General features: G+C 37.7%; 1 protein-coding gene across 11 annotated transcripts in view; it reads right to left on the bottom strand.

Moving 5' to 3' along the window:
• The window catches only part of AGFG1 (ArfGAP with FG repeats 1), a 69,175-nt gene that overhangs the window by 6,060 nt on the left and 35,579 nt on the right, over nucleotides 1-27,536 (bottom strand). For 2 of the 11 annotated variants that reach the window (XM_080670501.1, XM_080670504.1), the window contains exons 3-12: nucleotides 23,506-23,621; nucleotides 20,011-20,173; nucleotides 18,845-18,995; nucleotides 11,818-11,937; nucleotides 11,084-11,155; nucleotides 9,574-9,783; nucleotides 8,366-8,546; nucleotides 3,098-3,177; nucleotides 2,349-2,441; nucleotides 960-1,007 (exon numbers count right to left, since the gene is read on the bottom strand). In XM_080670501.1, coding sequence (XP_080526627.1) covers nucleotides 960-1,007; nucleotides 2,349-2,441; nucleotides 3,098-3,177; nucleotides 8,366-8,546; nucleotides 9,574-9,783; nucleotides 11,084-11,155; nucleotides 11,818-11,937; nucleotides 18,845-18,995; nucleotides 20,011-20,173; nucleotides 23,506-23,621 — 1,234 coding nt within the window. The remainder of the gene's footprint in view (nucleotides 1-959; nucleotides 1,008-2,348; nucleotides 2,442-3,097; nucleotides 3,178-8,365; nucleotides 8,547-9,573; nucleotides 9,784-11,083; nucleotides 11,156-11,817; nucleotides 11,938-18,844; nucleotides 18,996-20,010; nucleotides 20,174-23,505; nucleotides 23,622-27,536) is intronic. The other 9 variants (XM_080670505.1, XM_080670506.1, XM_080670508.1 and 6 more) reach the window with 5 other exon arrangements.

The raw sequence follows: 27,536 nt of genomic DNA, 5'->3' as shown, positions 1-27,536 counted from the left end.
GTGAACTACCATTACATATGTGGTATGCTGCCATCATTCCCCATTGAAGAATTTCTCAGGAAATAATTTGCGTTATAGAAACACAGGTAGTAGCAGAACAGTGTATCACTATTGTTAGAGAAGAGTATGTGTTCTAGGAAGGCCTCAGTGAAATAAGAGCCAATAATGTAGTTTTTAATACAAAACAGTAGTAATTATATAGTGAAATAGTTTTAGGTATGCTATCAAAAAACATAACTCACTTAATTTCCTGATTTAAAAATTTTACTCAAATGCTGATTTTAAGCACAGAAATACTAAAAATGTTACAAAAAATTGTAAAAAAACTAAAAAAATGTTACAGATGTTGTCCAAAGTAATCCTCATACTCCTAATGTTTATAACAATGATCCTCAATGAAACTAATTAGAATGTAAAAAAAAATTTAAATTACTTTCTCATTATTAAGGAGAAAAAGGAGGGAAACAGCCACTGGGAAGCAAGTGAATAAATAATAAGCACACTGCGAGGAAACAGGAGGGTTTCATAACAGACAATGCACTGACATAACTTCGACAAACCACTTTTTAAAAAGCACTAAAAAGCAGAACTTGGGCACAGTTAAACAAAACCAAACTCCATGGAATAATGTGGTAAAATGGTTTGGTATATCAAAAAGGTGTCACTCAAACTACTATAAATTCAAACTCAAGAAAAACAATTGAAAAAGCTATGACATTCTATTATGACCATGGAGGTAAGCAATAATGCTTTTCAGCATTAAAACATAAATCACTACAGAAGATTTCCATGTAATTTTAAATATAATGCAATCCCAATGCCACACATTCATGCCCACTCCATTTTAAAACATGAAAGAACTTAATTCCACATGCAGGGATTCAGAACACTAGCAGAAGCTTCCACAAGCAGGCAGACAAACTGCCACAGAAATCTAGACATTCGTGGTGGCCACCTACCAAAATGAGCGTGAGGAAACACTTGAGAATGCATTGCTCCAGAAAGGCCTTATGGAAAGCCATAAAGAGACCAATGTCATTAACTTAATGGTAACTATTGTTAAAATAAAAGTAAATGTATTTCATTAAAAGTTCTAAAATTAGAATGTACTCTTACAAAGTGGGTAGCATAATACATGATAAAACACATCCAGTTTATTTGAACTATATTCATGACACTGTAATATTTAGTTTGCAATGAAGGGGAGATTAGATAATACCAAACGAAGAAACCTTTATGAAATCCATCATTTTAAATAAACACTTTTTTTTTCATGTGAAGATATAATTATATCCATAAAGACTTGTAGGCTTCATGAGTCACACCCAAAAATGCTATTTACAGGATCATCTAAAATGACATAGCTTCTGCAAAGTCAAACCTTGGAGAGAGCACCTGGGTAATACTTGATTTTTATTTACAACTTTTTATATTAACTAGAAATACATGAAGGTAACTCAAGTAAACTGAGTACTACAAGGGGAAAATTATTCGCTATAGTTCATTAGAAGGTGAGTGGCACTTTCAGTTTAAAATATAATAGTTGAAAAGACAGAATAAAAAAAAGCATCTTGTGTTTTCCCACCTGGCATGACTGAGATCAGAGAGGCTACATATAAATAAATCTAATTAATAAAAAACAAATTTAGGTTATGTAATAGAACCTTTTTGTGTTTGTTTTAACCATCTGGGTGGAATTATTCCTAAAATATATGTCCATTCATTTTAAATTAGCATACTTAACAATTAAATTTGGGGAAGCAGCAATTGAGAAAATACTCAAAACATTATACCCCAAATTAAATCAGGTTCCCACAATTTTTAAAATGTTAACATCCCAAAAGAGATATGTGCTTGAAAAAGACCTGATCTTAAGACCTCATGTAATAAAGCCAATTTGGCCCTTGCAATCTCATGTCAAGAGTCAGAAATAAGGCAAAAAACCTTCTTAAACATGTTTCTACTATGAGTGAATGAGTTATATCCATAATTCTGAAAGCAGACCACCACAGTAAGTCAGAATTACTGTGTACAAGTCCCATCTCTACATAAACTGGCTGTGTGGTTCAAGGAGGTCTCATCTCCATACTTGGGCTTCCTCCCTGAAAATTAAAGCTGTGAGCGAGCGTGGTAGGCACTAGTTAACTTCTAAGGTCCTTCTCAAATATGCATTAAGTTCCAGGATTTTATAAACTTTCAGCAAGTATTTGTCTTTAGGAACAAATTCTCCTATCCACTATCCATTCATTTCAATAAGAAAGAATCCTTATTTTTCTAGTTTGCTCACATGGTTTCCTTGCAATAAATACCTTTTCCAAACTTGCTGTTCCGTAATTTATATTTCTTACCTGTTGTTCCTCTGGCATTGGTCTGAAATGGATTTGTAGAAGATGCCACAGAAGGACCAGCAGCAGCCACAAATGGATTTGTGGAAGGCGTAGCTTTAAAAAAAAATTATAAAATACACTATAAAATCATAATACATTTATATTAAAATATATAAAAATATGTTAATATATTTATGAAGATAGAAAACTAGAGCTTTCTAATAATAAACTGCTGCTCTGTCATCTGGTTCTCCTGAAATTGCTATACAATATACATTTGGGCGCTATACAGTGTCCACATTATTCTTCCCCCCCTTATCCATGATTCCCACTTTCCGTGGCTTCAGTTACCAACAGTTAATGTCAGCCCAAAAATATTAAGTGGAAAATTCCAGAAATAAACAATTGATAATTTCTAAATTATGCACTAATCTGAGTAAGGTGATGAAATCTCTCTCCACCCTGCTCAACTTTTACTTATTAATGGCCCAAAGTGCAAGAGTAGTGATGCTGGCAATTCGTATATGCCAAAGAGAAGCTATAAAGTGCTTCCTTTAAGTGAAAAGGTGAAAATTCTCAACTTAACAAGGAAACAAAAAAAAATTTGTATGGTGAATAGCCAAATTTTATGAATTCAACTTTATTTCATCATAGGTATGTATGTATAGTAAATATGGGGGTTGGTACTATCTACTGTTTCAGACATCCACTGGGTGTCTTAGAACGTATCTTCCACACATAAAGGGGGGACGACTACCAGAAACACATACCTCCAAAGGGAGCAGGCACACTTGAAGAAGCAGGCTGTGTCTGTGCAGAAGCACCCACTGGCATTGTTCCAAAAACATTGCTAAAAACAAGTATTAAAAGAGTTCTAATTTTTAAAAATAGCAAGGATATTCTATCTATAGGGTGGCCATCAACATGTGAAAACTGGTCATTATAAACATACAGTGTATCACAGTTCTCAAAGTTTAGGTCTCAGAGCTCAATTATATTCTGAAAAATTACTGAGAATCCCAGAGCCTTTGCTTCAGTGTGCTCTATTTACCAATATGCATATAGAACAAAAATTAAAACATATTTAAAATATTTTTTCATTTAAAAATAACAAGCCATTACTACATGCTAACAAATAAATAGCACTTTATGACAAGTATTAGAGGCCCGATGCATGAAATTCGTGCACGTGTAGGTCTTTGCAGCCCCGGCTGCCTCGTGGCCCCACCCCCGTCCACTGGTCGTTCCGGAAGGTCATTCCAGAAGGTCTTTCCGCCATCCTGTCTAATTAGCATATTAGCTCTTTATTATATAGGATATTTTCCGAAACAAAAAAACTTAATGAGAACAGTAACAATGTTTGATATTTTTGCAAATCCCTTTAATGGCTGGCTTAACAGAAGATCAATCAGCTGTGACATGTTGTTTAGGTTGAAGTACATATGAAAAAAACCCCCACAAAACTGTCCTCACATAGATACATAAAACTGTCCTCACACAGATACATAGTTGAATAAAGGAGTATGTTAATAGCTTTTTCAGATAATCCTATATAATAAAAGGCTAATATGCAAATCGACAGAACGACCAGTCACTATGATGTGCATTGACCACTAGGGGGCAGAGGCTCAAAGCAGGAGCTGCCTCCTGGTGGTCAGTGCACTCATACAGGGGGAGCACTGCTCAGCTAGAAGCTGGGCTCACAGCTAGCAAGCACAGTAGTGGTGGCAGGAACCTCTCCTGCCTCCACTGCAGGCTGGCAATAAGGAGCGAGGGGTCCTGGACTGCGAGAACCCCGGACTGTGAGAGGGATGTTTGACTGCTGGCAGGCAGACATCCTCCAAGGGGTCCCGGACTGCAAGAGGGTGTAGGCCAGGCTGAGGAATCCCTTCCCACGTGTACGAATTTCATGTACCAGGCCTCTAGTTGTGGATATTTTCTTTGTTATCATACCAAAAACAGCAACAATTCCTGAAGGTTAGTTTCAATATGGAATTTGAAACCTTATCAGTGAACTGTTTTTTGCTGGATTAAAGTTAACATTCATTAGTCTATCTTGCACTTTAAATGCATTTTTTACTGACATTCTATCATCTGGAAAATACTTAATGTCAATCTTCCAAATGTCAACACATTTCCTTATGCAAAATTTCAAGAAAAAAACACATCACATTCATAAATATCACCACTCACTCATCAAAAAGGTAATGGGAAGCTGTCATGCTCATGGTAGAGTTAAAAATTTTTCCAAAATTCTAATATTTGATTGAATGTGTGATTATTATCAGTTATTTTAATTAAATGAGAGGCTTAAATACTCCATTTTTTAGATAATATTGCCCAATATCCAAATCTGAATAATCTTGGTTTGCCTATCAGTCATCTTCCAAGGAAAAACGGTGTTTCAGAAAACAAGTGGCTGAACACAACAACCAAAACAAACCACAATAACCAAACAAGACAGTCATCATCTACACTAATAAAAGAGAAATATGCAAATTGTCCATACCTCCGCTACGCCCACCAGCCAATCAGGAGCGACTATGCAAATTAACCCCACCAAGATGGTGGCCGGCCACAGATCTGGAGCAAGCAGGAGACTTGGGTTGCCCTGGCAATGGAGGAAGCCAAGCTTCCCGCCTCTGCCTTGGCCGGCCCCTGGCCTCCGCTCAAGGCTACAAAGTTTCAATTATCCTATCTAATAAGAGTAATATGCAAATTGACCATACCTCCACTACACCCACCAGCCACGCCCACGATCCAATCAGGAGCGAATATGCAAATAAACCCAACCAAGATGGCTATGGCCACAGAGAGGAGGAGGGAGGCTTGGGTTTCCCCGGCAATGGAGGAAGCCAAGCTTTCCACCTGCCCTTGCCGGCCTAGGCCTCCACTCAAGGCCACAAAATTTCAATGATAGAAGATACATAAAACCAAACAGAAACGGTGGCAGCCACGGAGCTGGGAAGAGCAGGAGGCTAGGGTTGCCCGTGGCGATGGCGGAAGCCAAGCTTCTGCAGCCCTGGCCGGCCCAGGCCTCCGCTTAAGGCTACAAAGTTTCAATTATAGAAGATAAATAAATTCCAACAGAAATGGCTGCCGCCTCAGAGCAAGCAGAAGCCTTGGCTCCACTCCAGGCTACAAAGTTTCAATTGTAGAAGATAAATAAATCCCAGATACCAGGGCCTCCACTTGGGTCGCCAGGGGGCATGGCCGGCCTGCAAACCACCACAGGCCCCTTGCCCAGGCCGCCCCACGCCCCAAGGGAACCCCCACCCTGATCCTGGACACCCTTCAGGGCAAACCAGCTGGTCCCCACCTGTGCACCAGGCCTCTATCCTATCTAATAAAAGAGTAATATGCAGATTGACCATGACTCCAACACACAAGATGGCTGCCGCCATGTGGTCAAAGATCCTGCCCCCATGGGGACACAAGGTGGACACAAGATGGCCACCACAAGATGGCCAGCAAAGGAGGGCAGTTGGGAGGGACAAGGCCTGCAAGGGAGGGCAGTTGTGGGCGATCAGGCCAACAGGGGAGGGCAGTTGGGAGGGACCAGGCCTGCAAGGGAGGGCAGTTGGGGGCAATCAAGCCTGCAGGGGAGGGCAGTTAGGGGTGACCAAGTCGGCAGAGGGAAGTTGGGGGCAACTAGGCCTGCAGGGAAAGGCAGTTGGGGGGACCAGGCCTGCAGGGGAGAGCAGTTGGAGGGGACCAGGCCTGCAGGGGAGGGCAGTTTGGGGGGACCCAAGCCTGTAGGGGAGAGCAGTTGGGGGGGGACCAGGCCTCCAGGGGAGGGCAGTTAGAGGCAAACAGGCTGGCAGGGGAGCAGTTAGACATCAATCAGGCTGGTAGGGGAGTGGTTAGGGGGTGATCAGGCTGGCAGGCAGCAGTGGTTAGGGGCAATCAGGAAGGCAGGCAGGCGAGCAGTTGGGAGCCAGCAGTCCTGGGCCTAAATGGGCAGTCGGACATCCCTTTAGGCGTCCCAGATTGGAGAGGGTGCAGGTTGGGCTGAGGGACACACACCCCCCCCCCCGTGCACGAATTTCGTGCACCGGGCCTCTAGTAGAAGATAAATAAATCCCAACAAAAATGGCGGCAGCCACGGAGCTGGAGCAAGCAGGAGGCTTGGGTTGCCCCGGCAATGGAGGAAGCCAAGCTTCCTGCCCGCCCTGGATGGCCCTGGCCTCCGCGCAAGGCCACAAAGTTTCAATTATAGAAGATAAATAAATCCTAGATACTTGCTTCCATCCGGCCCTGGCCTCCACTCAAGGAGGTGCTGAAAAAAAAAAAAAGAGAAAGAAAAAAAGGAGGGGCTGGGACCTTGGGTCGCCGGGGGATGATCAGGCCAGGATGGGATGGCAGGGGCCATTGGGGGTAAGCAGACCAGCAGGGGTCCAGTTGGGGTGAGCAGGCCGTCAGTGGGGGTCAGTTGGAGGTGATCAGAATAGCTGGGGGGGGGGGGGGGGGCGCAGTTTGGAGTGAAGCCAGCAGGGGGGCAGTTGGGAGTGAGCAGGTGAGTGGGGAGGAGGGAAGGTGGAGGCGAGCAGGCCAGCAGGGGGGGCAGTTGGGGGTGATCAGGCTGGCAGGGGGGCATTTGGGGGCGAGCAGGCCAGCAGGCAGAGTGGTTAGGGGCAATCAGGAAGGCAGGCAGGTGAGCACTTGGAGCCAGCAGTCCTGGATTGTGAGAGGGATGTCCGACTGCCGGTTTAGGCCCGATCCCTGTAAACTGGCAGTAGGACATCCTTCAAGGGGTCCCAGATTGGAGAGGGTGCAGGCTGGGCTGAGGAACACACCGCCCCCGCATGAATTTTGTGCACCAGGCCACTAGTACCTCAATAAGCAGCAGACCTACCTGATGCACACTTTACTTCCACACACAGAAAATAGACATGTTTAAGGATCAAGATTTAATAAAATTAATTTCTTGACTGTTTCATCAAGAATGTTCATAAGCCCTGGCTGGTGGCTCTGCTGGTTGGAGCACCACCCCCCTACACCTTTTGCGAGTTTGATTCCCAGTTGGGGCACATGTGGGAGTCAACTAATCAATGTTTCAATCACACATGATGTTTCTCTCCCTCTCTCCCCCTAAAATCAATTAAAAAAAAAAAAAGCATGTCCTCGGGTGAGGATTAAAATAATAATTAGAAAAACAGCCCTAACCCGTTTGGCTCAGTGGATAGAGCGCCGGCCTGCGGACTGAAGGGTCCCAGGTTCATTCTGGTCAAGGGCATGTATCTTGGTTGTGGACACATCCCCAGGAGGGGGTGCGCAGGAGGCAGCTGATGGATGGTTTTCTTTCATCAATGTTTCTAACTCTCTATCCCTCTCCCTTCCTCTCTGTAAAAAATCAGTAAAATTAAAAAAAAGTAGTAATTAGAAAAACAGAGATGAATAAAACAATGTATATGTAAGTCACCTGTATTTCTGTATAACTTAACTCTAAAATCAAGAAATCAAAACTGCTTCTTGATTAGAGCTTTTAAAGATCTAATTTTGTTAAAATGTGTCAGACTTCCTGCTACAAAGAATTCCTTTGTACCAGATATATTTGAACACAGTAATAGATATGTCTACCAATAAATGCCAATATGACACTGAAGAGATATAGAATTAGTGTTCTGTTCTGGTGCAAACATTTCTAAAAATGTATATTTACAACTAAGGCTACACAATGTTACTTTCACTGTTTAGTCTTCATGACTAAAAACTGTACCTTAAAAGTATATAATTTCCTAAATAAATTCTCTGCTGAGTATAATTAAATCTGTATATAGCTGTCCATTTTGAGATGTGTACATACTCTTAGTTACATTTTGGTGTTCAAGAAAATGATAAAACTTTTGATTAAATGAAAAAAATAGAATTAGGCAGTTAATCAAGGATTATATTTTAATTAGCAAATTAAACTCGGTTTCCTCAAATTTATAAAAATATTTAATAATTTTAAAATTATGCCCCAGTCTTTATTTAACATTATTATTCCAAGTTGAAAAAAGATTTAAACACGAAGCAGGAACACAAAGACAAGGTACCTGCTGGCATTACTTGTGGAAGTGTACGCATTATTGGAGGTGGCTGCAGAGCTGAAAACGCTGTCTAGTTCTGCCAGAGCTGCATACTTGTCTGAAGACGCACTTGACTGACTGGGAAGTGAAACCACAGAACTAACAGGAGCTTTACCTGTTGTCCCAAAGCCACTCCCCTGATCACCACCTGTGAACAAACAAATTATCCCCCAAATTTAAAGGTATACTTCCAACTTATCAACCATGTAAATTTACAACTGATTTGGAGCTAAGCAAATAAACAGGATTCTAGAGTCACATATAATAATGTAGAAAATATTGGGCAAGATTAGTTGCAACACATACTGCTGTGGAAAAGACAATACTGCTTCTATAACAAAAAACTAAGACTCTGTGTCAGTAACAGGTTTAGAGTGTGCATAAAGAAGAAATTCTCAAAAATCGCTACTTAACATCTCTGACACACGTGTATTCCATTCAAGTAAACATATAAATTCTTAAAATACAGGACCCTGATGTGAACAATCAATTAATATCATTTTCCTAGGGTTGTCCATAAAAAAAAATAGAGAAAGTAATGAGAAGAAATATTTACTGCACTTACTATGTGCCAAGCACTGTTCTAAATGCCTTACGTGTAATAACACAACTCCATGAGTTCAATGCTATTTATTACCCTCATTATGGAGATTAGAAAGTAGGCCCTGCAGCCTGAAAGCATACCCTTGCTCTTCCCCACTGTACTATACACTTTGAGAGGCAAAATACTGGCCTTCAAGACCAAAACTAGGCATAAGAATATACTGTAAAAATCATTTTAAAAAATTACCAAGATATTAATAGAAAGTCGTTCAAAATAAATATATTACAGAAACCACCAAATATATTATAGAAACCACAAAATAGCCTTACAGTCAGTTCTATTTTTAAGATTCTTAACCATGTATAGCCATAGAACAGGAAAGCAGGCTTTCTAAGACAAAATTAAATTTCTGTCAATTATTTTCTTTTAAAACCAGAAGTAAACAAATTAGTTTTTATAACTTCAGTTTTGTAGTTGGTATTTCAGATCCTAGAAGTCTTGAACATTTAGTGTAAATGAAATTTCTATACAACCACTAAGAAAAGCATAGCATCCTTATATTTTAATAAATACAACCAAATGTAAAGAACTGTTTAATACAGAAATTTGTATTTGTTTAAAGTCTGATTACCTTGTCCAGCACTGAAGATATTGTCTAAATTAGCAAGTGCCGCATATTTGTCTGCAGCCTGAAGGCCAGCTTTATTTGTTGCAACTTTACTAACAGTTGTTGCTGTCTGATGACTCTGGGAAGTACTGAAGGTTCCAAAATCAGCACTGGAGGATTTAGGGAAGTTATCAAAATGAGCAAAATTAGCATTTACTGATCCAGCACTTCCACCTGTAACAGAATAAACAGAACACTTGAAATATCTAGATTTCCCCCAATATCCTGTGGTAGATAATATGGTCATTTCTTCTTAAATTAAGTATTCTATAAGCAATCTGCATTCCTAAAGATAACTGGCATATAGCATTCAACTTTAACCATCTACACATAACTTATAATTTGCAAATCTAGATTTCCAAAGGCCCTGGCAATATGAAGAGTTGCAAATTTCTATGTGTAATTATCTACCCTGGAGTAAAGGATATAACTCACCTGGTTTGAGATTCATTACAATATATAACATTCAACTATATACTATCACCTTTTACTAATCCTCCCGCTAATAAGATGCAAAGTATCTGACAATACAAGTTTTTGTAGCTTCTAACGAAAACTTGGTTGAAACAAATCCTAGGAATAGAAATTTAAAATGTCTTAAAATGTACTATTTTGATCCAGAGCTTCTTAATAGGTGATCTTTGAGCTCCAGACTTATTTTATTTGAAGAGCTATTATTTAATTCCACATAATAATTTAATGCTCATACACCATGGTTTCCTCATAAAAATCATGACCTACTTTATATATTTCAAAGAAAATTATAGTATACAATATCAAAATAGTTTAAATATTATAGCAATTTTTTTTACTGTATAGAGCATAATTCACATACAGGTATATATCCTTATAAGATTTTAAAGTCTGTTCTGTAATCTAGAGACTTCTTTAAAGTATTACCAAAGACTAAAGCTAATATATTTCATTCTATGCTTTTGATACCAGTTCTTTATGCCTACACATTAGTTTCAGCAATCAAAATAATTTATATGTGTAGTTTTATATTAAAGTGATACAAAGCACACAGATATTTTAAAAACAGAACGGATACACCCCTATTTAAAAAAACACACACACTTTCCATCAATCTGTTTTTTAAACATTCTAAAACAATATGTACAGATAAAATTTCTCGGCATTAAAACTCTGGTTGTTTCCAATTAAAATTAAGTAATGTGAATATTTAAATGATTGTGATCTGCTATAAGTAGCTGGTGAACAAAGTACATACTAAAGCTTTCAAAGTTCATATGAAGAATTTTATTTCAAATTAAAATGGGAATTTTTAAATTAACTAACTCTCTTATTGTATATTACTGTGTTCTTGAGTTCAGGAATAGTGAAGGGAAAGTAAAAGTGAGTATTTATGAAGATTATTAAAAGATAATTAACATTCTATAATTGAAAAATACATGAAATACAGCATAAACCATACAAATTAGTAAAAGATGCCTACTTGACAAAGAGAACTTACTGTTGGTAGCCTGGAGAGGAAAAGCAGAAGTAAATTCACCAAAACTGCAGCTAGATGAAAGCATTCTAAATGCTGGATAGCCAGAAATTATGTAAATGATGAAAGTTAAAGGGGGGAAAAAAAGAAAATTGAAAGAAAAAGCTTTAAGACAATACACAGAGTTCAAGTTGAAAGAAAAGTAATCAGCCAAAGATCTAAACAGGGGTTCAATGAGTTTCAGAAAACAATATAGTTTATGGAAGAGTATTCAATGTTTAAAGACCAATTCCTGCACAGAAAATGATTTCCCAGTTTGATTAAAGCAATCTTTAAATAACCTACTCTTGGCTAATAACATTTACTTTTCAAGTTTGTTGCCTAAAAATTACTTCTACTTTTAGTTCTATGGAAGCAATAAATTAGCTTCCTTTACTTAGAGCCTAAATCACAATGTGTTTTTTGAACCTAAAAAACTTTAGTACATTAATCCTTCCTTACATAAGAAGTTTAAGATTCATGTGCAGGAAAAGGAGAATTCTGTGAATTAGACAACATACCAAAGAGTTTAGAAAAACAAATGAACACAGAACAAAATAAAGATTTCAGGTTTCCCCAGAGCTTTGCTAGATAGAAGTATTGTAAATTCAGAGAATTATAGAATTTAAGCTTAGAGTAATTTTCAAAACAACATCTAGAGAGTTTTACTCTATTTTTTTTAAAGTAAACATTTAGGCATAATGCTAGAGAAGCTCTACCTGTAGTTTGGGGCTGAAAAGGAGAGTGACTTGCTGTGGGGAAACCTCCAAAATTACTCGAACCACTAGACTGTCCAAATGCATCAAAGTTTGCAAAATCTGCATTTGCAGAATTCTGAGCTGTAAATGGTAAGGAACAATACATGTTAATGAATGTGAAAACTATAAATAACAAATATGACAGAAGAATTTAAGAATGTTATGAAAGGTTTCTACATCTTAGAGCTCACTTCGAAGACATTTAGAGATCAGATTTTAAATCCCACCAGTGTTTACTTAGCCTAATTTCAAACAATTTATAAAAGGTTATCCAGAAATTTCCAAAATCACTTTGTACAATGATAAATTTGTATGCAATATACACTGAATGACCTCAGGAACAGTATCATAAATGTAACCCTATTAAAGAAAACTCTGAATTAAGGGCACTAAATACACGAGTTACAATAAAGCAGATAGAAATTTAGGATACAGGATACATTCTGGAAAATTCATATTTAAAATGGCAATGAGTGATTCACTGGCTGGATGAAATATGAAACAATGATATAAAGATTAATATCCTCTTTTTGATTCTTTCTTTTTAAGTTCACAACTTTGCATACCATGGCATATAAAAATAAACTTGAATGTATAACAAGACATGATTGTCAAACAAATAGAAATATTCATATTCTATTAGAAGCTTGCCACTTTCAAACACTTTAAAATGTAAGAAACTATGAAAAATAGTAAAAATTATAACATAAATGCACTCATACTCAGTGAAAAAGACCCACTGGTATTTCCGACTGGCCATCAACCTAACAGCAAAATTCTAGGCTTCTCTAAATTATGCAATTATGTCCTCTAAAAAAATCTCAATTCAAGAGATTTTTTTAGAGGACAAAACAGATGTTGGGTAAGATTTTTATAAAGGATCTGAGAATAAGGGGTTGATATGAAGAAAAAGGAATGCTAAGTGACAAGAATGAAAAGAATGTCCAAAAAATAGACATCAACATAAATCCTTTGCAGGCATTTCTACTTCCAGGAAGTTTTTGTAAAGCAATAATCTTGTAAATGTGTATGGCTGTTTGTAATAGCTAAACATGTTTTTTTATGAGGAAAAAATTAGAAACTCAAATAGCCAGCAAAGAGAAAAACACTGAAATACATTATGGAATATCAATATCATATGATGGATATAATGCAGCCATTTAAAAAATCATGTAAAATAATATTCAATCTTATACAAAAATGTTTATGACAAATACGGTTAATGAATTCCAGATACATTTTCATCTACTTTTTAAAATATGGTATTATATACATAAAAAAACCTGTATTTTAATTAACTCGAAATAGGAAGATTTCAAATAGTTACCTATTTCCTTTTTTACCAAGGAATTTACCAAGCTTTTTTAATGAATATGTATTATACTTTTGAACAAAATAATAAAAGGTACTAAACAACAAAATTTTCCATTAACAGAGCTCAACATATTGTAGGAAGAAAATCAGGAAAACTTACAGCAGTTTATGTAATTACTGTTCTGTATGTATCTGAAAGGACAGTAGGGGAGGAAATGTATCTAAAATAGACCCCTTCTACTAGGTACCTGTGCCACTTCCCTTCTTGGGTACTCGCACCTAGCATTGCTGAAATGTGGGGTACTATTCCACATCACTGGTCACACTTTGTTCTTGAGAACCTTTTTAAAACATGTTTGTCCTAGCTCTCAAACAGTATATAGAAATACATAAATTAAATAGCTGCTTATTGCTTAACAATATAAAATTCTGTATTTGCAGGATGTCCCAATATTTTGTCATTATTTTTATTTAAAATTCAATTTCTTTATAGGCTAAAATTTTACATTCCCAAAAGTAAATATAATGGAAGAAATACTAACAAATAAATTTTGAAATTAACTTCTTGAAAAATATTTTGGAATATCTACTATATAGTTTAAGTAACAAATATACAAGTTTAAACAAAGTTACCATTTAGTATTGCTAAGGAGAGTAAGCTAGTACAATTTAGTGTAAAGGGAATCAGATAAAAATCAGAGAATTCCAATTCCATCCTAACATAAATTACTATAAAGTCTTAGACAATTCCCTCAATTGTTCTGGCTCTACCAGTTTAGTTTTCTCATTAGCAAAATGAGAGGATTCACTAGATGGTCTCCACTTACAAATCCAGCATTATGATTTTACAATTTATGAGACAATAGAAATTCTTAAAGAGTTTTGAAATACTAGGCAAAAAAAAAAAAAAAAATCCTACTAAAAGGGCAAAATATATAATATACATATAGATAATGCAATATAAACCAAACGAATAGAGACATGGTATAGAAAATTCTCAAATTCAGAATGGGCTATATTCCAAAAGGTAAACGTCTAAGTTTTTAAAATAATTTAATTATACATTTAAGAACAAATGAAACATATCTGTCCCTTGTAGAAATAGGAATTAGGTCCCTAAGGTAGTTTATCCTTTATAACCTCAAACATGTATGAGTATATAGTATATAATATATATTCTACGCTTATATTTAGAACTTAAAAAGCGGAAAATATATATTTGACGTTTCAAACATCATTAGGAAAAAAATCAGTTCAATACAATCCACTTAGTTAAGTCAAGTCTACTGCATCCACACTTACATTTTCCCAGTGTTTTCCAACCAGAGCACTAAACACATTAATTCTTTGTGAAATTTCTATCAGTTTTTATTTGTAGACCCTGTATCTATTCAGTCTTCAGCAACTGGTTATAATGACTTTTAAAATTTCTAAGTACTGTGAAATAAAACTTTGGTAAACATGACTTTGGTAATTAAGCTCTAATAAATTTAATAATATAAAAATTACTATCTGGAACCTTAAGCAATCTCCAAACAAAGAAATCCAAACTAAAAAGAATGTGACAAAGATACGTTTTAAATAATTTCATTTCAAAAAGTCCAAAGGCGTCGACTAAGTTTAAAATTTAAGGTAACAAGTTAATGAGCCTGAATCTTGCTGAGAGCTGTGTTTCCTTTTCAACAAGAAACAGGTACTCATGAGAAAGGATGAGATGGAATTGAACAACCCTCATCATATTCAGCTGACAGATACACTTTGTTTCACCTATGAAAAAATTTAATTTTTTCCATCAATTTCCAACATTTCAAAAGAGAACATTTTACTTTAAATACGAGTGCTGGCTTTTCTTAAAAGAAAATTAACATATTAGTAATCCTGAACCTGTATTTCCGTGTGGCAACAGAAGATTAGAACATCCCCCTTTAAAAAGAGCACCATGGTTTCTTACACACTGTACTGTATTACTCATTTGTATTTAACTGGGTAGCAAGGCAACTGAGTTTGACACCTCTGGTATAAGCTGTGACAAAATTTAATTACAGTTTATAGTTCATAGGTTTTATGCTATGTTTATTTAATAAAATAACTATTAAATTCCATAAGTAAATTGTTTCTAACTGCATGCATATTTGTGGAAGATAAAATTTTTTAAAGAAGTACTTCAGTTATAAAGGAATGATAAATTTAGAATATCACAATTTTGCATAACAGATCCCAGTACTGGGCATCAAGAGCTAATATTACCAAACCAGGCAATCAATATTATATGCCTCTTAAACCCTAAGTAGCAAGTTTGCCCCCTCCACCACCACCATGCTCTAAAAAAGAACCGGGCCCTAGCTGGTTTGGCTTAGTAGATAGAGCATTGGCCTGCGGACTGAAGGGTCCCAGGTTTGATTCAGGTCAAGGGCACATGCCTGGATGCGAGCTCAATACCCAGTAGTGGGTGTGCAGGAGGAGCCGATCAATGATTCTCTCTCATCATTGATGTTTCTAGCTCTCTCTCGCCTTCTCCCTTCCACTCTGAAATCAATAAAAATATATTTTATAAGAAATAAATAAAAAAGAAACAGTAACAGATCAATGTTGGAAGCTGACCATTGCCTTCACTAGCAGAAAGAGGTGGACAAGGAGTGGAAGGCTGGTCAACCTTGAGGCTCTGGCAAGGGACAAAGCCATACACCCACTGTCTAGTTGAGATAAAGGTAGCTAAAGCAACTTCCACCTTTTAGTCTCATGTAAATCCTTACTGATAAGATAGTCTATAGTCTGCCTGTTACTGGAAATTGCTTGCCTAAGGGCTATAGGTGGATGCCAAACCTGAATAAAAGGGATGGCAAGGCCAGAGCAAAGCGCGAGTCCTCTCTTGGGCTTCCGCCTGGCCCCCAATTCCCAAATTAGTATTTTCTTATCTTGTGTCTTTCATTTGTGTGCGGCCTCCTCCATAGCCCGAAGCCTGAACCATGAGGGACATGGGGGGCACACTTGCAACTGGCAGCCCAACGTGGGGCATTCGCAACTGGCAGCCCAACATGGGGCATTCACAGATCAAGTATCTATCAATTTACAGAAAATACAGAAGACAGAAACCTGATAAAGGACCCCACAATGGTACAATTTCTTAAACAAATAAATTACAAAGAAAAAAGGGATGGAGGAAGAACCTATAGGCTAAGAGACATATCTCACAATTGCAATGTGCAGACCTTACTTGAAACCTGATCTGAAAAAACTGTGTATGTGTGTTTGAACTGGAATGGAAATTTGAATACTAATGAATTATTATTATTACTAGTGGCCCGGTGCACGAATTTGTGCACATTGAAAGGAAATTAATTAAGAGGAATATTTTAATATCACTATTTGCCGTTCTCTATAAGTGTCAACCAAATTCAAGATCGACAATGACAGATGGAAACACACGTGTTTGGTGCCAGTGAGAGTTTTATATGTATGGTGCATGAGCGAGTCAACATAGCCTTTATAGATATAGAACAAACGCTTAATTAGAACTGCTTTCTGATTTAGCTAAACTTTTGCCAGCCCAGTGAAGCACCCCATCTTCCCTTTCAGGTAATTGTTAGCAACACAGCAGCAAATATCAACATGAAGCAAATTATTATTGTAGATCACGCAGGGAGAACAAAGGGTTTTGACTATATTCTGCGCAGTGAGAAAACCTGAAGTCATTTTCAAGGTCCACCATTTCTCACTTCTTTTCAGTCAGGTCAAGTTTCTAAGCTTTCTAAATCTCCGTTTTCCAGCTAATTAAAAGAAAATAGGATTCTACCAAGTCTCCTATCTACCTACTCCAGGACTTCTGTGAGGATCAAATGAGATGAGGCAGGGGAAAATGCTTCACAGACATTTGGTTACAGTGTAAAATGTTTGCACCTGGCTATAAAGCAAGTCGTGTTCCTGGGCTTAAGAAAACTCCAAAGAGGCTAATCGCTAGGGAGAGGAAGTGGGCATTGCTACTCGGGGTGGCCTACGGGGATTGGGCCAAAACCCGCAGTCCAACGCCGCCTGCTGCTCCTGCTTATCCCGGCCCCACTACAACTGCCGCAGGCTCTCGCCCAGTCAGTCCTGATCAGGAGAGGCTTGCACCGCCGCAGCTGCGAGCCCTGCGTCTGGCGCCCATCCCAAGGGGGCGTGCGGGGCTGGGATGCAATTGGCTCTCCAGCAGGCAGTGGGATGCCCTTGCCGGCCCGGGATCTGGATGCGTCCAGCTGACGTTCACGCCGGTTGTCGGGAGCCACCTGGCGGCCGCTTTTGTATCATTTCTTCCTGGCAGAGCGTCTAGGGAGGGGAAGCAGATGCAGTGCCCGAGGCCAACTTCTAGGAGGCTGGCGGGGCTGTCAGGATCGTGCTGGCGGCGCAGGTCCGCCGGTGCCGGGCCCTTCTCCAGAGATTGGAACTGCAGGACTATTGAGGGAGTGAGTGGCTGCCACCAGGATGGGTTGGTCAGCTGAGCGGAGCTCCCACTGTGAGAGCACAAGGACATCAGGTGGCAGCTCCTGTGTTGAGTGTCTGCCCCCTGGTGGTCAGTGCGTGTCATAGCGACCAGTCGTTCAGTTGCTTAGGCTTTTATATATATAGATTATTATTGTTATTATTTAGGGAATGGTAATACTACCAGGATTATGTTGTTGTTTTTTAAATATATTTTTATTGATTTCAGAGAGGAAGGGAGAGGGAGAGAGAGATGGAAACATCAATGAGGAGAGAGAATCATTGATCGGCTGCCTCTTGCACGCCCCCCACTGGGGATCGCGCCCACAACCCCAAGCATGTGCCCGTGACCGGAATCGAACCTGGGACCCTATAGTCCGCAGGCCAATGCTCTATCCACTGAGCCAAACCAGCTAGGGCCAGGATTATGTTTGACAAAGGAAATCTTATTTTACAGATACATATAAAATAGGTACTTAAGAATAAATTAATATGTCTAAATTTGCTTCAAAGTAACTTGAGAAAAAATGACTAGAATGAGAAATAAAACCAGATTAGCCATAAGTGATGAGTACATGAAGTTATATTATCTGATCATTTCTGAGTATCTGAAATTGTCCCTATCAAAGGGTTAAAAATATTTAATAGTCTTTCCTTAGTTTTCTATGGAAAGAGGTCATGTCAATACCTGACATTAAGTATAGTCTCTTTTGTGATTAAAAAGCACCAGGGAGGGCTACATGATTTATACACCTCAACAGGTATGAGTGACCAGACATTCTCAACAGAATATGTTTCCTGGTATTTAAGTTAAAAAACAAACAAACAAACAAACAAACAAAGGTTATTGCACTAGCCAGTGTGGTTAAGTGGTTAGAGTGTTATCAGCCCAAACACCAAACGGCTACGGATTTGATTCCTGGTCAAGGGCACATACCTGGTTGCAGCTTCCATCCCCAGACCTGGTGGGGGCACATGCAGGAGGCAACCAATAGATGTGCCTCTTTCACATCAATGTATTACTCTCCCCCTTCCCTTCCTCCCTTCCACTCACCCAAAAAACAAACAAACAAACAAACAAAAAACCCGAAATAAAAAAAAAAAAAAAGAAAAAATATCCTCAGGTGAGGATTAACAAAACAAACAAACAAACAAAAAAAGTTGTTTCTGGTGTTTTATACACATCTCTAATAAAAGTTCTTGGGGAGAAAACACTTACCTGCATGACTATTGAAATGTGCAAAGTTAGCAAAATTGGCTGTAGCTGATGACTGAGAAGCTGGAGCAGCAAATATGTCTGAGCCAAGATCACTTAAAAGGTCAAACTTCTTTTCCTGCTGCTGTCCTTGAGAGCGACCTACAACAGGGGACTATAAACCACATATTAGCTATAAAGAGTTTCCAGTCAGATCTGCTAAATTTTTACCACGCTATTCCCAACTAATCAAACTTAAAACACAGTTTAAAAATTACACAGTTTTCTATTTGTGGTTTTGGTACTTTGATATTTTTTAAAAAGCACCAATTTTCACTATCTATTCCTAAATTATCTCTCAATTTTAGTTACAGAGTCAAAAGCAAAGAAACACAATTACAATAGTGATCACACCTCACAAGAAAGGATGGACTTACTGCTAAGCCAGCGATAAGACTTTCACAGACTACATCCTTTATACATAAGAAGAGTTACAAAATACTGGCTTAACCCCTCTTCATTTTTCACTCAAACTTTCTGTAAAACAGAGCAATTTATCCAAATGCCCTAGTATGTATTATTAAAAGAGTGGGATTTAATTCAAATAGTACCATGCCTCAGAATCATTCTTGTGTAGGGTAGACGCTGTAATGTCACACAGTAACAGATTTGTCACAGCTCAGTCAACTGTAATGAAGTACAGAAGTACAAACTTTAGGTACCAACTTATCAAAAACTTTCAGTCTATTCAGTTTTTTAGAATAAGATATATACTGCAATGCAAAGACACCTGTGCTTTACAAATCGGGCATGGGGGGGGGTGGAGGATTACACTGCTTGAGAAATCCTTTCCTATAAAAGTACATCACAGAGGCTATATTGTTCTGACTCTGATAGTTATCACAGATTCATGTTTTATAATGTATGTTATATAACAGATAGCTATAGCAATATTCCTGTAGACCTTCACAAAGCTGTGGAGAATTCAAAGAAACTCATATTAGCAATAGCAAAGGAGCAAATAAATACACATTCCAACCACTTAACCAACAATGCTTTAATGTATTATAAACCATTGGCACATAATGCTACTGGCATACAAGGTTATACTATTGTTTTTAAAAAAGTCTCAAATTCATGGCATTCAGTCCTCAAGTAGAAGCCTCTACAAAGACTTAATGACTACTCACCTGACTAGGTGTGCCCTTATTTAGGTGCAGGGCTGGTGCTGAATCTCCTAAAAGAGATTTCAGTGGTTTGACCTCAGGTGTGCTGCTTGTGCTACTGGCAGAGGAGCCTGAAATAGATGCATGAACAGATGCCACTACTTTGGCTTGTTCTGGTGGGACATACCTAAAACACATGAAAAGTTGAACAGGTAGTTAATTAAGAAAAATATAGGAAATGTCATACTCAAAAATGATAAGCGAAATTCTAATTTTGCATGAATGTTGATACTTATCTTATTTCAAATCCCTCTGGGGCCCTGTCTTGGTAGCTCAGATAGTTAGAGCATCATCCCGGTACACTAAGGTTGTGAGTTCAATCTCCAGTCAAAGGCACATACAAGAATCAACCAATGAATGTATAAATAAATGGAACAAAAATTGATGTTTCTCTTTCTCTCTCACTCTCCCTTTCTACTTCCCTCCCTAAAAACCAATAAATAAATTTTTTGAAAATCCTCTGTAATTTAGTTTTTCTAAGATAAACAAAATAAGTTAACTGCTTTTTTATAAGACAGCAGACCAATCATGATGAATAGTTAATATTATAATTTAATTTTTAAAAACTCAAGTATTGTAAGATCATAAGTAACATTTGGAAACAGAACAGAGAGCAGGGAAAACATTACAGTTAAGTATAAAATATAAAGGCTTATTACAAATCTGTAAGAATGAGGTAAACAGCCCAATTTTTAAATGGGCAGAAGCAATTCACAAAGAGAGACATAGAAATGAAAACACTTTTAACCTAATTCATTAGCATTTGATGTGAGTGTAAACGTTACAAATTGTGTTGCTATCTATTAAAATATGTTACTAGGTATGCTCTGTGCCCCTGCAGAACTCATCCTTAGGAATTAACTGGATGAGTGTACACAGATACATGTACATGTATGTTACCACAGCACTCTTAAATCTGTTTAATGTAATACTACACAGCTATTCTTTTGACACAAAAAGATGTCCAGGTTACTTTATGGTCTTTCAGTTTTGATCCCAGTTATGTAAATATAGATTCACGGGAGGAACGGAGTAAAGAAAGAAAAGAAAGGCAGTAAAAATATAATGCCCAAATATCGGCAATGCTGATCTCTAGGGTTAGGAATATGTGAGAGTTTTTTCACTCCTTGTATATCTGGGTTTTCTCCTTCCTCCCCAACCCTCTTTTCAGGTAGGTGGAGAAAGCAGAAAAAACGGTTAAGAGCACATATCTATTCTAGAGACAGTTCAAATACCAGCTCCACTACTCAATAGCTGTGAAACCTAAGGCAAACTACTTCAACTCTTGGTGCCTAGGATTTCTCATCTATAAAGTGAAGATACGTTTGCTGTGAAGCAAAAACGAGTTAACATTTGTAAAGTACTTAGAACAGTTCCTGGTACAGGTGTTAGCTACATTAAGTGTTAGCTACCATCAAATTACACACTAATCACAAAAAATAAAACTGCTTTGCTTTTTCCAGTAAATGGAAGATGATGGAATATGACAATGAACAGAGGAAGTTAAGCTTTCCTATAATTTGGCAAACCACTGATGATATCAACTTTTGAGTACAGCCACATCTTATCAAAGGATAAAATCAAATACTAGCACTTAGTTCAAAAGACTCATCTAACTAAAAGTAATAAGCTAAACGTATAACATAGGAAAAGTTTGAAAATTGGTCAAAAGAACTATTTAAAATCCCTTTAGGTGACAATAGTCTCATTGTTTTAAGAATAGTTGCTCAAAGGAGGGATTTTTAGGAAGTCTGCATTTGGAGAGTTCTTATGCCTTATTAAAAACCAACTGCACTCTTCTCTAGTTACATGTCACAGGTGTGCAGGAGCATGGCTTTAAAATGCACAGCCCCTGGCCCTCCTGAATGGTCACTCCCTCTTCCCACCCACCAATTTAAATTCTCACTTACTGTTAATCTTGTTACTACTATCCTGTTTCTTAGAGCAGAAAAAAAATAACACAAATTATAATTACTTGAGGTTTACAGTTACTTGGATTATGTTTTGAATGGGTAAATTTCATTATTGTTTACTATTGTTATTATAAATTTGGGGAAATATATGGTTTTATTTCTATTGACTCTTATTCACACAAAATTATCTTGCTAACTGGAGGTAAACTATCTCAAATTCCAGCTAAGTCCTATTCAAACTAATATTCTGAATTGGTAAAACTGATGAGAAAATAAAAAATTAGGCTGGGGCTATATAAGAAGAATACGTTATGGGGTGGAAGGTCTAGGAAATTAAAGTGGTAAAAATATAATTACATATGTCATTTTAAAAGAATCATTTATGACACCATGCTTTCACTGTCACCCCACCTTCTAAAATTTTCCTCAACTAATTTTTACTGGTATATTTTATCTACATTCACACCTAATGGTATCTAGTGCTGCTGAATATAGCCCAAGCTAATCTTGCCTTGCAAAATGCAGTCTCCTCAAAAGAACAGTAAGAATACAAAGTTCGCAGAGCACTAAAATCAGAGCTACTTCTTTCTAACGTGCTCAATGAATACAGGTAGAGACACTTCACTTAAAAACCACAGCAAGTATTCCTTCAGGACCAAAACAGGCTCTTGACCGTATCATTCTCTGGGTCAAAATACAGCTCCTCAGAAAACAACAAGCCATTTATCTCTTCATTATCTATTTGTTACTCTCTCCTTCATCTTCTTAGCCACCCCCGTAAGGAAAAATATACACTACTGAATATTGATAAAGAAACTAAGAATTCATCATTAATGAGTCTTAATAAATTGACTTAAGTTGTGCTCATATAGCTAAAAATTAAGAGCCTAAAGTAAACTCTAGCTCCACCCTGTTCTGCTTTAAAGGGCTTACTAGCCACCTGTCCAACCTATTTTATTTAATTTTAAAATTTACCATCTGATAGAGTGACGGGAGTATAAAGGCTCCCTTCTTAACCAGGTAGTAAAATGATTTCTGGGATGGGAAGTGAGGGATATTTTGAGCAAAGACTTACTGCAAGCTGCAGTTAAGTGGATAGATTGTGAGTGGACCACATGAGAGCTTTAGCATAGTGCTTAGTATACAGAAGAATCTAAATAAATACTTGCTAAATGAATAAAGATTTTAAGAAAGGAGGCTTTATAAGACTAAAAGTATCTAAGGAAGCTAACGGGGCTACAGAAAGATTCAAAGGAAGTATCCCTAACTTTCAAAAAAAGGGTAGGAGGCCTGGTAATTACAAGGAACAGGCTGCTGAGTTAAGATAAAGTAGAAGTAAAGGTTTTTGGAAACCAAATCCAATAAAAAGCCAAAGTATAATGGGTATCTATCTACCTACTCACCTATTCCTTTATTTCCTATCTACCTAACCTGCCTATTTCCTTCCTCCCTCCCTCCCTTCTTTCCTTCCTTATGTCAGACTAATCTTACCCATAATTAATGTAATTTGGGAAACCTTTGCTCTAAATACAAACTATTCACTCACCATCTTTTCTTTTCATATTTTTCTTGTAGGAACTCTTTCACTTTTTGTGGATCCCTGAAGTCTGGAATTGCTGAAGATCTATCATCAAATAATCCTAGCCAAATCTGTTTACAGACCTTTGGAAAGAATTAAAAAAAAAAAAGTGTTATAAATCAACATCTTCACTTAATAAAATGTAAAGGGAAAATTATGATCTCTCAAAAAACTAACCTACTTAATTGTAATAATACTGCTTTCAATGAGAATATTTATTACAATGAGAAATGAAGAGGCAACAAATGAACTAAATTTATTGTTACAGTATACAGTAAAATCTTAGGAACAGCATCATAAAGAACAGCACTTCATAAGGAAACAAATAGTGATATGGAATTGGAGAGGACCTGAGATTTTTTGGTGTTGGAACGATCAAGACTATAAGCTCTTAGCAAACCATGTACTCTTTATGAACCTCAGTTACCTCACTACGTAAAACAGAATAAACTAGACCCGCAGCAATTTCACAAATCCTTAATAGGTTCAAAAATCAACCAAAAAGAACAAGCAAAAATTACTAGAATCATAAACAATCCTATATAATAAAAGCCTAATATGCTAGTAAAGAATAACAACAAGAGAAATATAAGGCAGATACAACTCTAGCTGTATAGTTGCCTCCTATGCTTTTTTTCCTCCTAATGGCTAAAAAATGAGAATCTGAGCTATTTAACTTTTTAGACAAATCAAAGAAATGAAATGATGAAGAACTCAAATAGGACACAAGAGCATAAAGAAAACAATGAAGAAAATTTGATAAAGTAGTCTTCATCAAAATTAAGTTGCTCTTCAAAAAACTAATATATGAAAAGGCAAGCTACCAACTCATAAAAAGTATTTGCAAAACATGTAAGAACTTGAAGAAACTTGAATCCAGAAAATACAAAAATTTTATTAAAACTCAATTATAATAAAGACAAAAAATTGTTCAAAAGAATGGGCAGAAAATTTTATAACCACTTTACCAAAATGCAGCCCAACACCATTAGTCATATGGAAAATGCAAATTAAACAACACTGATATCCCACTACATAGATACTACTAGAATGGCTAAAAATAAAGAGATTTGACCGTATCTTGTATTAGTGAGAATGTGGAACAGTAGGAACTCTCAAGAATGTAAAATGGTACAGCCACTTTGAGAAAGTTGGCAATCTCTTAAAAATTAAACATACACCTACCATATGGCCCTGCAATCCCATTACTAAGTATCTATCCAAGAAAAATAAAAGCACATGTCCACACTCAGATCTGTACACAAATGTCCACAGCAGCATTGTTGATAATACCTCCAAACTGTAAGAAAAATAACCCAAATGTCCATCAACAGGTAAATAGATAAATTTTGGAATATCCAAATAGGAGACTCATCAGCAGTAAAAAGAACTATTGATACAAACAACTACATAAATAAACCTCAAGATAATTATGCTGATTGACAGAAGTCAGACATCCACCCCCAAAAGTACATACTGTATGATTCTATTCATTTAAATTTTTAGAAAATGTAAATTCATCTATAGTGATGGAAAGCAGATCAAATGGATACATTACAAAGGGACACAAAAAACCCTTGGGAATGATGAAAATGTGTGCTATCTTATCATTATAGTCATAGCTTCACATAGGTCAAAACTCTTCAAATTAAACACTGGAAATAAGTAAAAGTTCTTATAATTAATTATTCCTCAATAAAGCTATAAAAACAAATCCACAAGTTTCCAAAATTGTATTATTTTGAAGAATAACCTATTTTAATACTGCGAAAAGAACACAGTATCTAGCTTCAAAACTTGACAGAAATTTGAGAAATCAGAGAAGGAAATGCAGCATCTTTCTCAATCTTACCTGCTCACTAAAGTGGGTAAGGGAGAACAGGAAAAAAGACTCACCCCTTTTCCTATCAAATACCAACCATGTTTCAAAACATTTCTTGTGGCTCCTTCAATACGAATACTACTATAACCTCATTAAGGCAGAAAAGGTGACACATCACTGCGAGGCCTGGGCCAAGATGAAATCTCATTATAAAAACATTTAAGAGGCAAAGACAGAAAAGTGCAGACACCCAGGAATGGTAATGCAACTTACTGCCAGAAATGCCATAAACCCTGTAGTGACCCAGCTTCTGCAATAGTATTTAGCTACTTAAAAAGAAGACTGTCCTTAGCCAGAAAACTGACTAATAATTCTCCCAAAATGTAATTTTAAAAGATTCTGTGACTTTATAGTTACATTCAAAACAGGAAAAGTGGAAGTTTATAATTCTATTTTTAAAAAAAAATGTTTCCATTGATTTTTAGAGAAAGAAGAAGGGAGGAGAGCTAGAAACATAGGTGAAAGAGAAACATTATTGATCAGCACCTCCTCCACACCCCCTTTTGAGGATCAAGCCTGAAACCTAGGCATGTGCTGTGACCAGGAATCAAACTAGTGACCTCTTGGTTAATGGGTTGACACTCAACCACTGAGCCACACTAGCCAGGCTAATTTTTCTATTTTAAAAATTCCCAAACAAGAAAACAAGAGATATGGTAGTCATTTGCCCAAAGAATTATTAACTATAACTGACAGAATTAGTTCAGGATAATAAATAACATAAACATTTAGACTTTACATTCCAAAACCCCTGTTAACTACCATATACAAAAACAATCCTATATAATAAAAGCCTAATATGCTAAGTGTCCATTCAACCAATCAAAGTGTAATATGCTAATGATATGCTAAGGCCACTCAACTGCTCACTATGATGTGCACTGACGACCAGGGGGCAGATACTCCAACCAGGTTAGCTTGCCGCTGGGGTCCGGCCGATTGGAACTGAGCGAGATGGGCCGGACATGCCCTGGAGCCCTCCTGCAGTCCCTCCCCAGCTGGCCAACTATCTAAGTCCCTCCCAGGCCCTGATTGTGCATTGGTGGATTCCCTCGGCCTGACCTGTACCCTCTTGCAATCCGGGACCCCTTGGGGGATGTCGGAGAGCTGGTTTCAGCCCGATCCCACAGGCCAGGCCGAGGGACACCACTGGTGCATGAATTCATGCACCGGGCCTCTAGTTAATCCTATCTAATAAAAGAAAACCATGCAAATTGACCATACCTCCGCTACGCCCACAAGCCAATCAGGAGCGACTATGCAAATTAAGCCAACAAAGATGGTAGCGGCCACGAAGCTTCCTGCCTGCCCTGGCCTCTGCTCAAGGCTACAAAGTTTCAATTATAGAAGATAAATAAATCCCAGATACCTGCTTCCAGGCGGCCCTGGCCTCCACTCAAGAAGGCGCTGGAAAAAAAAAAAAAAAAAAAGCAAAAAAGGAGGGACTGGGAGCTTGGGTCGCCGGGGGCTGTGAACAGCCTGCAAACAGCCATCAGCCCCTCACCCAGGCTGGCCAGGCACCCCAGCAGGGACCCCCGCCCTGAAAATGGCCCTCAGCCCCTCACCCAGGCTGGCCAGGCATCCCAGCGGGACCCCGACCCTGATCCGGGGCACCCTTCAAGGCAAACCAGTTGGCCCCCACCTGTGCACCAGGACTCTTATCTATACTAATAAAAGGGTAATATGCTAATTAGACTGGGAGACCATCCAGGAGACCTTCTGGACTTTAGGGGCAATTAGGCAGGCAGGTGAGTGGTTAGGAGCCAGCAGTCCCGGATTGCGAGAGGGATGTCCGAATGCCGGTTTAGGCCCAATCCCTGTAAACCGGCAGTAGGACATCCTTTGAGGGGTCCCAGATTGGCGAGGGTGCAGGCCAAGCTGAGGAACCCTCCCCTCCCTGTGCACAAATTTTGTGCACCAGGCTACTAGTGAATAAAAAATAACATACAAACACATTTTAAAAAGATGGATTGAACAGGGAGAAGGGGGGTAAACGGGGAGGGGAATGGGAGATACCTACAATACTATCAACAATAACAAATACATTTTTTAAAAAGATGGACTGAAGAGAGATGATAAAGTTACTGTCTTGGCACTCATCATGGGAATACAAAGC

This window comes from Plecotus auritus, assembly GCF_963455305.1.
Source record: "Plecotus auritus genome assembly, chromosome: 5".
NCBI classification, from domain to species: domain Eukaryota; kingdom Metazoa; phylum Chordata; class Mammalia; order Chiroptera; family Vespertilionidae; genus Plecotus; species Plecotus auritus.
The sequence above is the reverse complement of the archived record's forward strand: the minus strand, read 5'-3'. Positions and strand labels throughout refer to the sequence as shown.